The sequence below is a fragment of the Phacochoerus africanus genome, chromosome 1, assembly GCF_016906955.1.
Source record: "Phacochoerus africanus isolate WHEZ1 chromosome 1, ROS_Pafr_v1, whole genome shotgun sequence".
Taxonomy (NCBI): Eukaryota; Metazoa; Chordata; class Mammalia; order Artiodactyla; family Suidae; genus Phacochoerus; species Phacochoerus africanus.
This window is the reverse complement of record NC_062544.1, coordinates 54297373-54308178: the sequence shown is the minus strand read 5'-3', so window position 1 is coordinate 54308178 and position 10806 is coordinate 54297373. Positions and strand designations below refer to the sequence as shown.

Sequence of the window (10806 nt, the reverse complement as noted above, 5' to 3'; positions counted from 1 at the left end):
TTCCCCCTCACCACCTCCTTTCTATATTTCCACTCAGCAAATGCACCACCTCCTTGGGGCCCTGGTCAGAAACATCAAAGATGCCTGACATTTCTGAGGCCTACTGCACTGGACACAATGCTATATTTTTGTGACCTCAGGGAAGCCTCACATAGTCTATGATACAAAAGGAAAGGGGGGCCTGGAAACTACTCTACTCCCTTTGATTCAAGGTTTTCATGGTCTCAGTAGAGACCTCTCCCTACAGCCTGCCCCACTGCTACCTTAGTCCACAACCTCATGATTTTTAGACTATTTAAGGACCTTGAAGGTTTCCCTTATAGCACAGTGGATTAAGGATATGGTAATTACCACAGCTGTGATGCAGGCTTAAACTGCAGTGGGGTTTTAATCCTTGGCCTGGGAACTTCCACGTGACTAGGGCACAACCAAGAAAAAAGAACCTGTTACCTGATTTTCTAGCTTCAAGATTCATCACATCCACACCATCACCTTCCACATTAACCTAATGCCACTTTGTGTGCTTAAAACCTAATGATTTGTCATTGCTTCAGGTTAAAGGCCAAACTCTCTTGTACGTACAAGACCTTTTACGATCTGACAAACCACATCACCTCTGCCTGTAAATACATGAAACACGAAGACATGTTGGGTCTCACCTCAGATACGGGCTGGCAATACCCACCTGGTCCTCAGTACCCTCTGCCCAAGAAACAAATCTGTTAGTTGTGGCACCGGCCCCAGTCATCTTTTGTCAGACTGACATCCACTGACCAAACCAGTTTTGATCCTCAAGAAATCCATCATGAGAGGTATCAGATATGAACTTTCTGCAAATATGAACAACTGAATCTACCTGAATGCATTCTATACTGAAAATATTAATTCACCTCCATCTCCTTTCTACTGCTTCTCCCTGGGTCTTAAAATCAATTTTAACTGTGATTGGAGCAGCTTCAATTTGTATGACTTTACGATCTATGGGTGCAATTACTGTTGCACTAGAGAACTTCCCATTGAAACTTAATCAGTTTTTCAAAGGCCACAGGCACTGACAAAACGAGAGATAAGCTCACCTTATACTCAGGCCTTCTTTAATGCACGCACCACTGCCCACCTCTCATCTCCCTGTGCCAAATGTTTTCTGACTCAGGATTTAGAAATCCCACAGGTCTTCAGGTCAGTCCTCATTTGCCTTGAAGCTTAACATTTACTCCATCCTGGCCATTACCTATCTTAATGGGCCTCTCCATCACTCAGGAATCACCCATTAGAACACTTGAATATCTCACAAAGATCTTAAGCCCAAGTTTTATTTTGGTACTCTCATAACAAAATCAAAATCACTATTTTTTTAAGTCAAGGGCAATTTCACAAACTTGAATTTACAGCAGTGGTCACTGTAAAACCTTCGTTTACTTGACTACTGACTATGCTCACAAGCCCAGTCATCGCTAGCTTTCCAGTTTACAACTGGGCACATGCATGGCAGTAAAATCAGACCAACAAACATCAACTATGCATCCCTGACATTCAAAGAACCAAGTCATTATATTGAGTCTCATACGTTGGGAGAAAGCCCAATGCAGATTTAGACCAACAGGGGCTTCAGTACAAGTAAATGCAAGCTGAAGCCTGAATGACAAATTAGGAGTTAAAGAAAAAGCAGAAAGGAATTAGAATTTTGGGAATGCATTCCAGGGTGCAATAGAATTAAGGTTAGTGAGGTGGCACAGATCACAAAATCTCCTTCAAGGCCAGATTAAGGATGCTATTTATTGGAGCTCCTGTTGTGGCTCAGTGGAAACAAATCTGACTAGTATCCATGAGGACTCAGGTTTGACCCCTGGCCTCGATCAGTGGGTTAAGGATCTGACGTTGCTGTGAACTGTGGTGTAGGTTGCAGACATGGTTCAGATCTGGCATTGCTGGGGCTGTGGTATAGGCCAGTGGCTTCATCTCCAATTTGTCCCATAGCCTGGAAACTTCCATACGCCAGGGGTGCAGCCCTTTAAAAAAAAAAAAAAGGTTATTTATCATCAATGTAAGCTTGGCCACATTGCTATTTTATGCTACTTGTACTCCATTTAGTACAATTCTACTAGAGATTATTATCTTTTAATCTACACTTGAGTTTATACTTAGTCTTTCTTTACATTCTACTCAACACACTACATTTGCACATGGCCCTATAAACTTTTGTTGTTGACTCATACCTAGCAGGTTGCTTTATTTTTCACTTAGCGGACCACCTTAAACTGTATGCACAGTATACAAGCTAGGTGCCAAGTAAGCACTTTTGATACTAGGATGAGTTAAGATCACCTTTCCAAAACAACTCAAACAACCCTTCATGTTTTCACTGGTACTCCAAACCATATCATACATGATTGATAACCACTCCCCAAAGACTAAGATGAATGTCACTAAAATAAATTATGCTTCCACTTACTCCCAACATTTTAAACATTCATACTTATAACGTGAGTGGTGCTTTGTTCATTCCCTATATTCTTCACATCACCTGCCAGTGTTGCTTGCTCAAGTTATCTTGTTAGTGTTTCAAAACAGCCATTTGACAAGTAATTCTGATTTGAAGTTGTACATTCATAAACCAATAGTATATAGTAAATCATAAATACCAAAAGCCTATTAAAAATACCTTGGCACACCAGATAATTTTTTAAAACCAGAACATTTATTGCGTGACTTTGCTGAAATCCTTAAGATGAACTGGATGCCGCAACAGCTGCCCTCTTGGGTTTAGGTGTTGTTCCTTCACGGAATCCATGCCTGCATTGTGTTAGAAACAAAAACCATTACTTCAGCAATGTCAGCACATATATCTTAATTTGTATTTAAAAACACCTTCGAGCTTATCTCAGTTAAATGTTGAAATCAATATTAAATTCATATGTTCAGACATTTATTTTTACAACATCACTGATAAGCTGCAATATTTATTTCCTTCTGCTTCAAGATATTCATTTCAGGAAATGAATCAACTGCAATTGAAAAAAAGAGCAACATATTTGGTTCTATTGATCACTGGGACCAGTATTTCCCCACTGCTTAAGATTCCTCAGGTTATTGGTGAAAAACGGTTCTTAAGCTATGAATCAGAGCCTACTCTGCTTTAGCCAAGGAAAAGCATGTTTACTGGTAGTCATTTTCTTAACTACTTAACTGTGCTTTACATCTTAACTCGTTTAATATTAACACTTAATGGAGTAAAAATACTGTTACTCCCCTTTGGAGTAACAGGTTAAAGTTGGCTTCAATTCAAGCTCTTAACTTTTTTTTAACAGCTGCACCCCTGGGTTAGGGGTTGAATGGGAGCTGCAGCTGGCGGCATAGGTCACAGCCACACAGGACCTACTGAACTAGGTCAGGATCAAACCTGCACCCTCAAACAGTGGGTCCTTAACCTGTTGGGCCATAACAGGAACTCCCTCCTAACTCTTACACTAAACCAGCAAACCACTGAATTCTTAACCAATAATGCTGTATAATCGTCTTAAGAAGAAACAAAGGTCACCTCGGCACAAACAAACACATATAAGGGTGTTGTGTTTACAAAGCCCCCAACTATCTTGTGATCTTTTAAAATTTGAAAATCTGAAATTGAATGGGAGGTCAGATACTTTGCTAAATATCCTATAGTGTAGAAGATGCCCCCCTTCCCAACAAAGAAAGCACCTCAATTGAGACCTTAAAAAGATTAACCCCTCAAAAACTACCACTAAAATGCAACTTCGCTATAAGTGTTAGGTTGGAGCTGAAATTAAAACACTAAGGCTTGTCTTAAATTAAGACTGTAAAATTTCTTTCTATGCACATCCAACAGCAACTATGACACTTTTCTGCAGCAGACTTGCCTAAAGCAGTAAAACGAAAGTTTTCATTTATAGACTATTTTCTTGACAAGTTTTGGTGAGGTATGTATGTCGCTATGTAAGCACACTAACATCGTCACACTTCCAGGAATCTAGCTCCAACTATGCTCTAGACATTTACAGCTCATACATTTACTGAAAGATTAATAAACAGAATCTAGACAACTGATTAAAAGTTATGGTGGCAGAAGAAAAAGCACCTTGCAACACCTCATCCCCATTGACCAGGGTAGTTGAGGGTTGTTATTCAATCACACGGAACTAATGATAAAACATGGAAACTGTACCTGAATCTGCGATATACAATTTTTAGGTGCCTCATTCGACCAGTCCCGGTGGTGTTTCGTCTTTTAGCTTTCGCACTCCAGTTATCTAAAACAAAAACTCATGTTAAAGTTCTAAATGGATTTTCTCACCATCTTGTAAGCAGTCAATATACTTAAGAATGCCTACCTTGAGTTTTAAACCCATCTGTATACGGATGCAGTTTCCCCAGCTACCAAATAATGTTCCAAGTTATGCCCCGTTTAAGTACAGAACAAGCAAGAGACTATCCTCAACCTCAAAATACATTTTAAGCCTACTAAACTAAAACATTAACTTACACTTCCTCTTTCGCTTGGCAGGGTAGCCACACTTGCCACAGGTCGACTTCTGGAGATGGTAGGCCTTAGAGCCACAGCGGCGGCACAACGTGTGCGTCTTATTCCGACGCTTTCCAAACGATGACGTTCCCTTCGTCTGCAAATCAAGGGAGTAAACGATTCTGAAATCTAGTAATTTCTATACACGGTCTCATGTTTTCAAGTAAAAAAACTACTAAGATTATCTATCTTAGTAGTTGTGATAAGACTATCACAACGGCTGAAACTGAGGGAGCTTCAATTTTCTTAAATGGTATTATCAGAGCTCATTACCTGAGTTCCACATCACCTAAAATCACCCTGCCGTAATTTGCTGTTTTGAAATCTGTTACATTAAAACGGGGGAGAAATAAAGCGAAAGACTAAATGCGGTTTTCTACCCACCCCTACTCTAGAATCCAAGAGCTCCTGCCAGGGACCACCGCCATAGATTCTTTTGCTAACAGCTAAACACTCTAAAACTATGCCTCTTCCCTCAGGTCACACTCGAATCGCTGAACTGTGCAGGCTCCCCAAAGGTGAGACAAGAGGCCTAGAAAAGCTCCAACTCCACGGCTGCAGACTCGGCACCCCCTGATTTCGGAGCCATTCTTCTGACACTCGAGGGCCCCCGCATGCCCCTTTCCGGTCCACTGGTCCCGGTTTTGGGAAACCTTGCCTGCCCCTCCACGGATAGCAGGCAACGGAGTTAGACGGGCAGGATGGAAGCCGATTCCGAGAGCCCTTACATACAACTCACCATCTCGCCTCCGCCACCGAGACCAAAGAGGCCGGAAGAGAAAGCACTTCCGCTATATTTCTCTCAGAAGCTTCCGCCCAGGAGAGTACTTCCGGAAGGACGCGGTGCACCATTTTCAAGCTTCCGTTGCCTCAGTGTGGGTGGGGTCAAGAGGAGGATCCGGAGCCAGGCAAGGCCAATAGAAAGCTAAGAGGGGCGGGGCTTTCAACTTTTTGGGGCTCTGGGGGACGCATCTTCGTGGGACCCGCCTTGTTCTTCAGCTGTGTTTAGGCTGGAACTTCTCTTCCTCCCCTGCAGTTGTTTCCCTCCGGCCTTCGCGTGTTCTTAGAGCTGTGGCTACATCGCGTTTTCCGACCTCCGGGCGGATGGAGAACCTGCGGAAGGAGCTTGCTCCGCCCCGCGGTTCGCGCGCGGACTGAGTCTTCCCGGCTGCTGTGTGGGCGTCTGATGAGACAGAGGACCTGATATGGGAGAAACCAGCTTCTCTAGGGTTGCTCGTCACTCCGACCCGAAGCTTTTGGCTGATTCCTACTGAGAAGTCGCTAGGGGCACGGAGCTGAGCTCAGAATCTAAAGAGAAAGGCAAATGTTTTTTTTCTAGTTGTAATTTAGAGGCGCATGGTTTGGTGGCAGATCTCGTTATGCTGGGGAAATCACACATGAAACTTGTTGAATATAGTTTCCTAAATGCTAACGTGAGGAAATCTGGTTTAGCAGCTTTGGGTAGGACCTGGACATCTGTGTTTATGGCTCAGCGGATTAAGACTTGACTAGTATCCGTGAGGATACGGGTTAAATCCCTGGCCTTGCTAAGTGGGTTAAGGATCCAGCGTTCCTGAGACCTGTGGTGTAGGTCGCAGATGCAGCTGGGATCTAGCTTGCAGTCATAGTGCCCATTCGATCCCTAATCTGGGAACTTCCATGTGCCCCAGGTGCGGACCTAAGAAACCAAACAAAACCAAAAGCAGAAAAACCCAACACTTTATCGTGTTAATGTTGGTGGTTCCCAGACTTCTTTGATAAACGCTAATCCAGTTGTAATCTTCTGGTCTAGGAAAGCCCTCACTCTCACAAAACAATAAAATAGCCAAACATTTAAGAGTTAATAGGAGTTCCCGTCGTGGCGCAGTGGTTAACGAATCCGACTAGGAACCATGTGGTTGCGGGTTCGATCCCTGGCCTCACTCAGTGGGTTAAGGATCCAGCGTTGCCATAAGCTGTGGTGCATGCTGCAGACGTAGCTCGTATCCCGCGTTGCTGTGGCTCTGGCGTAGGCCGGTGGCTACAGCTCCGATTCAACCCCTAGCCTGGGAACCTCCATATGCCACGGGAGCAGCTCAAGAAATGGCAAAAAGACAAAAAAAAAAAGTTAATAGGAAAAAAAAAGATCCTAAATGTGAGTGCCTTTTTTTTTTTTTTGTCTTTTGTCTTTTGTTGTTGCTATTTCTTGGGCCGCTCCCGCGGCATATGGAGGTTCCCATATGGAGGTTGAATCAGAGCTGTAGCCACCGGCCTACGCCAGAGCCACAGCAACGCGGGATCCGAGCCGCGTCTGCAACCTACACCACAGCTCACGGCAACGCTGGATCCTTAACCCACTGAGCAAGGGCAGGGACCGAACCCGCAACCTCATGGTTCCTAGTCGGATTCGTTAACCACTGCGCCACGACGGGAACTCCTGTGAGTGCTTTTTAAAGGAAACAACTCATGACCTATCATTTGTGAAATCTTAGCATAAGTAATTGACTACATGCTAACAGAACAAGATGAAGTGCAGGAATTTAAAGTTTTATTTTGACAGGTTAACAGTTGATTAGTGCCTAATAAATACTAGGCTCTTCTAGAAACTGGGAATAGAAACATTAACAGGACAAGGTCCCTATCCTCAAGGAAGTGGTAAATGGCGAGTGGGTGGTTCAGGGGAAGTGCAGCCAGAAGAGAGACAGCCACTGTGTTAGTGCCTGGACCAAACTGCAAATCAGGGGAGACTTTGGATCAGGTGCTGTGTTCGTTCCCCATTGCCATTCTAACACTTTAGCACAAATCCAAGGCTTGGTAAGACAAATTTAATCAACTAGTATAAAGTTTAAGTTAGACAATATGAATACATTCTGGAGAGCTGCATTACAATATTGTGCCTGTAGTTAACAATACTGTGTGGGCTTATGGACAACAGTCACCTGGTCTTTAACCTGTAGCCAATGAAGTAATTTTCTTTCTTTGCTTCAACACTTTGCAGTCTTTCCCCTGGGTCATAGAGGTGGAATGCTGCTAACCACTTCCAGTTTGGTTGCTGCCCATTTTGGATTGATTTTGTTTTGTTTTGTTGTTGTTTTTAGGGCCACCAGTGTGGCATATGGAAGTTCCCAGGCTAGTGGTCAAATTGGAGCTATAGCTGCTGCCCTGCGCCACAGCCACAGGAATACATGATCTGAGCCTATCTGTGCCAGATCCTTAACCCACTGAGTGAGGCCAGGGATCAAACCCGCATCCTCATGGATCCTAGTTGGGTTTGTTACTGCTGAGCCACTATGGGACCTTCTTTGATTGATTTTTGAATCTGCCTCAGTTCTTATTTCATAGCCCCTGGTGACTACTTTGACCCCACCCAGACAATTTTCTCTTCTCAGGGTCAGCTGAGATGAGACACCCTTAATTGTCCTTTGCCTTGCGACCTAACATATTCACAGGTTGTGGAGATGAGGACATAGCATCTTTGGGCACAGTTACTATTCTGCCTAGTATAGGTGTCATGATACATGAGATCAGGGTAGACATGTTGAGCCCAAGTTCAAGTGCTTGAGGCAAAATAAGGCCAAACTGGAACATGAGTTTGGAGCAGAAGAAGGTTAATTGCAAGGGCTAACCAAGGAGGATGGAGTGACTAATGCTCAAAAGACTTGAGCTCTTCAATGGTTTTGGAGTAAGAGTTTTTAAAGGCAGAATCTAGGTTGAGAGCTGCAGGGTGTGTGATTTTTCTCATTGGTTGGTGGTGAGATAAGAGGGTGGTATTCCAGGAGCCTTCTGCTCAGCCATCTTCCACCTGGTGGGGGCCTCTTCCTATAGCAGAACTCAGAGGCCTTCATCAGGTTATGTATATACATTGGGAAGGAACTAGGACTCTGCTTTATCTCTGCACTATTCTTTCTTCACAGCCTTTCTTTTGTTTTTGCATTCCCTCCCTTCCCTAATTAGTAACTGTTTGACTCTACAGTTTAGAACTCAGGGGAGGTCAGGAGGCTGAAGCTTTTTTCCTTTGAAGAAAGAAAGGAACATGGAAAGTCTTTTGTGCCCAGGAGGGCCCCACAGGATCCCGCTCAGTTTCAGAAAGGGTAGGATAGTAACAACCACTGAGAAGTCAAATAGTTTGATAGGCACTATATGAGAGTCTCTTTTACCTCAGACATTTCCCAAATTGTAAACGTCAGAGTGAAATATTTTTCCCCCGTTGCTTTTTTTGGTGTGCTTGAAGTTATACCATTCTGGTCCTGGTTAGGTGGGCCCTTGGGTCTCCAGAGATGAAGCCAGTTTAGAATCTCCAGGTTTCTATCCAAATGCCAGGTTCAGGTCAGGAGTAAATTGACTTCTGAAACAGATGATTTCTGTTGTTACCTACGCATTCGTCTCATGGCATTTTGCCTTTTGGCAGAGTGATAGAGACTTCATAAATCCTGCATCCATGGTTCTGGTACAATTCAAGTATTGATGAACAGAACTTGCAGTAGATGTCCTTTTTTTTTTCCCCTACAATAGGTGAAATTACTGCCGACTTCTCTTAAAAACATGTAACTTAAATTCCTAGCTGCGAACAAAATTTTTTCTCCTGTTTCTTTGGATTTGGTTTGAGGGATGTATTTTCAAATTGCCATCTCCTGGCCACCCCTCCTCCAGCTCACTTCCAGTTTCATTCAAAGCCTGTGCAATGCAGATTTCATGTTACCAAAGAACTACATTTAAACTTCCTTCCCTAAGTTTAATTTTTACTGCAAAATATCCAACTTCAAACAAAACAAAACAATGCTTTTCTTCCCATCAGCTTTGAGATCTCCTGGAGTGGGTTGTTGTGGTAAAAGAAGGATTTAACGGGGCGCAGTAGGTAGGAGGTGGGGTTTGAGAAGCTGGTTATTGGAATACCTTAACAAAGAAGTTGAATAAAAAAAGAGTGTTGCCAAAACTTGGCCTCTGTCCACCAGTGCAGAATAGAAACATGGAGATAGTTTTGGATAAAGGAGAAAAACAGCTCTGTTGCTTTGCCAGGCAAAGGAGGCTACAACAGGCTAATGCCCTAAAGACTGTGCTCTCCTTTGGGAATGTAGAGGAGGTAGTTTTATAGTTTTAGAGCGGAAAATAGGGCCACAGATGAAGGTCAGGGTAGATGCAAGCTTTCATTCTTCAAAGCTGGTGTTTAGTGGCCCTGGGATTAGTTCTGGTAGTCCTTCTTTCTGGAATGAAAAATACTTCACCAAATAGTTAATGTCTTTCATTTGTTGAGTGTTTTATTATTATTATTTATTTTTAGGGCTGCCCCTGCTGCATATGGAATTTCCAGGGCTATGGGTCAAATCAGGGCTGTAGCTGCCGGCCTACAGCACAGCCACAGCAATGCCAGATCCAAGCCGAGTCTGAAACCTATGCCGAAGTTCACGGCGATGCTGGATCCTTAACCCACTGAGCAAGGCCAGGGGTTGAATCTGCGTCCTCATGGATACTGGTTTGGTTGTTACTGCTTAGCCATGATAGGAACTCCAGGATTTTCTTATTATTTTTCAACCTTAGGGATACCAGAATTTAGTGAATCATTATCCTTGGTTCCTAATAAATGCTCAGCATTGGCCCATGCGTGTTGTGCTTTCATTTACATGTTTAGCTATTTACCTTTACTTATGATAATCACTTTTAGGGAACCATTGACTGAAACTCCCCACCTTAGCCAGGCACAATAATGATTGGATAATGGTTGGTTGCTTGCATGAGTTGTCTCATAACAGGAGGCCCTAATAATGAACATGGTGCTGCCCTGAAGGCTAACAGGGAGGACTTGGGAGGGGCCCATAAGAGGGAGAAGGCAACCAACCTTCCAGAATCCTTGGTGCTGGAATACTTCTTGGCTGAGAGGTGCGGGCACCACTAGGAAGGACCCTGAGCCGGACCAGATGTGGGCCAAGCAAAACTATTGGCCAGCGACAACCAGGAAACTAAACCCATGACCATAAAACCTGAGACTGTGAGCCATGTGGCAGAGCAATTTTCCTGGTTTTCCTTACCCTGCTGGTGTCTGCCCTGGTGCCCCTTCCCAGTAAAGTCTCTTGCCTTGTCAATGGGTCTGAGTGTTAGACAAGAGCTCATGCTTGGGCCCTTTCATTTTATATAATTATATTGACTCCATATATATTCTTAAAATGTGCATGTATCTATATTTACAATATTTTGAACTTTTTAAAAAGGGTATCATACTCTGTATGTTTGGGGACTTAAAATTTCCCCTTAGGGAGTTCCTGTTGTGGCTCTGTGGTAACGAACCTGACTAG

The 10806-nt window shown here is 43.5% G+C and overlaps 1 protein-coding gene and 1 non-coding gene across 2 annotated transcripts; both read right to left on the bottom strand.

Annotated features, from left to right (window-relative positions):
- Window positions 1-2676: 2676 nt before the first annotated feature.
- Window positions 2677-5372, bottom strand: RPL37 (ribosomal protein L37). The gene is made up of 4 exons (XM_047766513.1): window positions 5280-5372; window positions 4502-4637; window positions 4184-4268; window positions 2677-2793 (listed from the first exon to the last, which is right to left on the bottom strand). The coding sequence occupies exons 1-4, from the start codon at window positions 5280-5282 to the stop codon at window positions 2724-2726; spliced, it is 294 nt and encodes a 97-aa protein (XP_047622469.1). The 5' UTR covers window positions 5283-5372; the 3' UTR covers window positions 2677-2723.
- On the bottom strand, window positions 2874-2953 carry LOC125114481 (small nucleolar RNA SNORD72). Its single transcript, XR_007131816.1, has one exon. It is a non-coding gene; the product is annotated as a small nucleolar RNA SNORD72 (small nucleolar RNA).
- Window positions 5373-10806: the final 5434 nt, after the last annotated feature.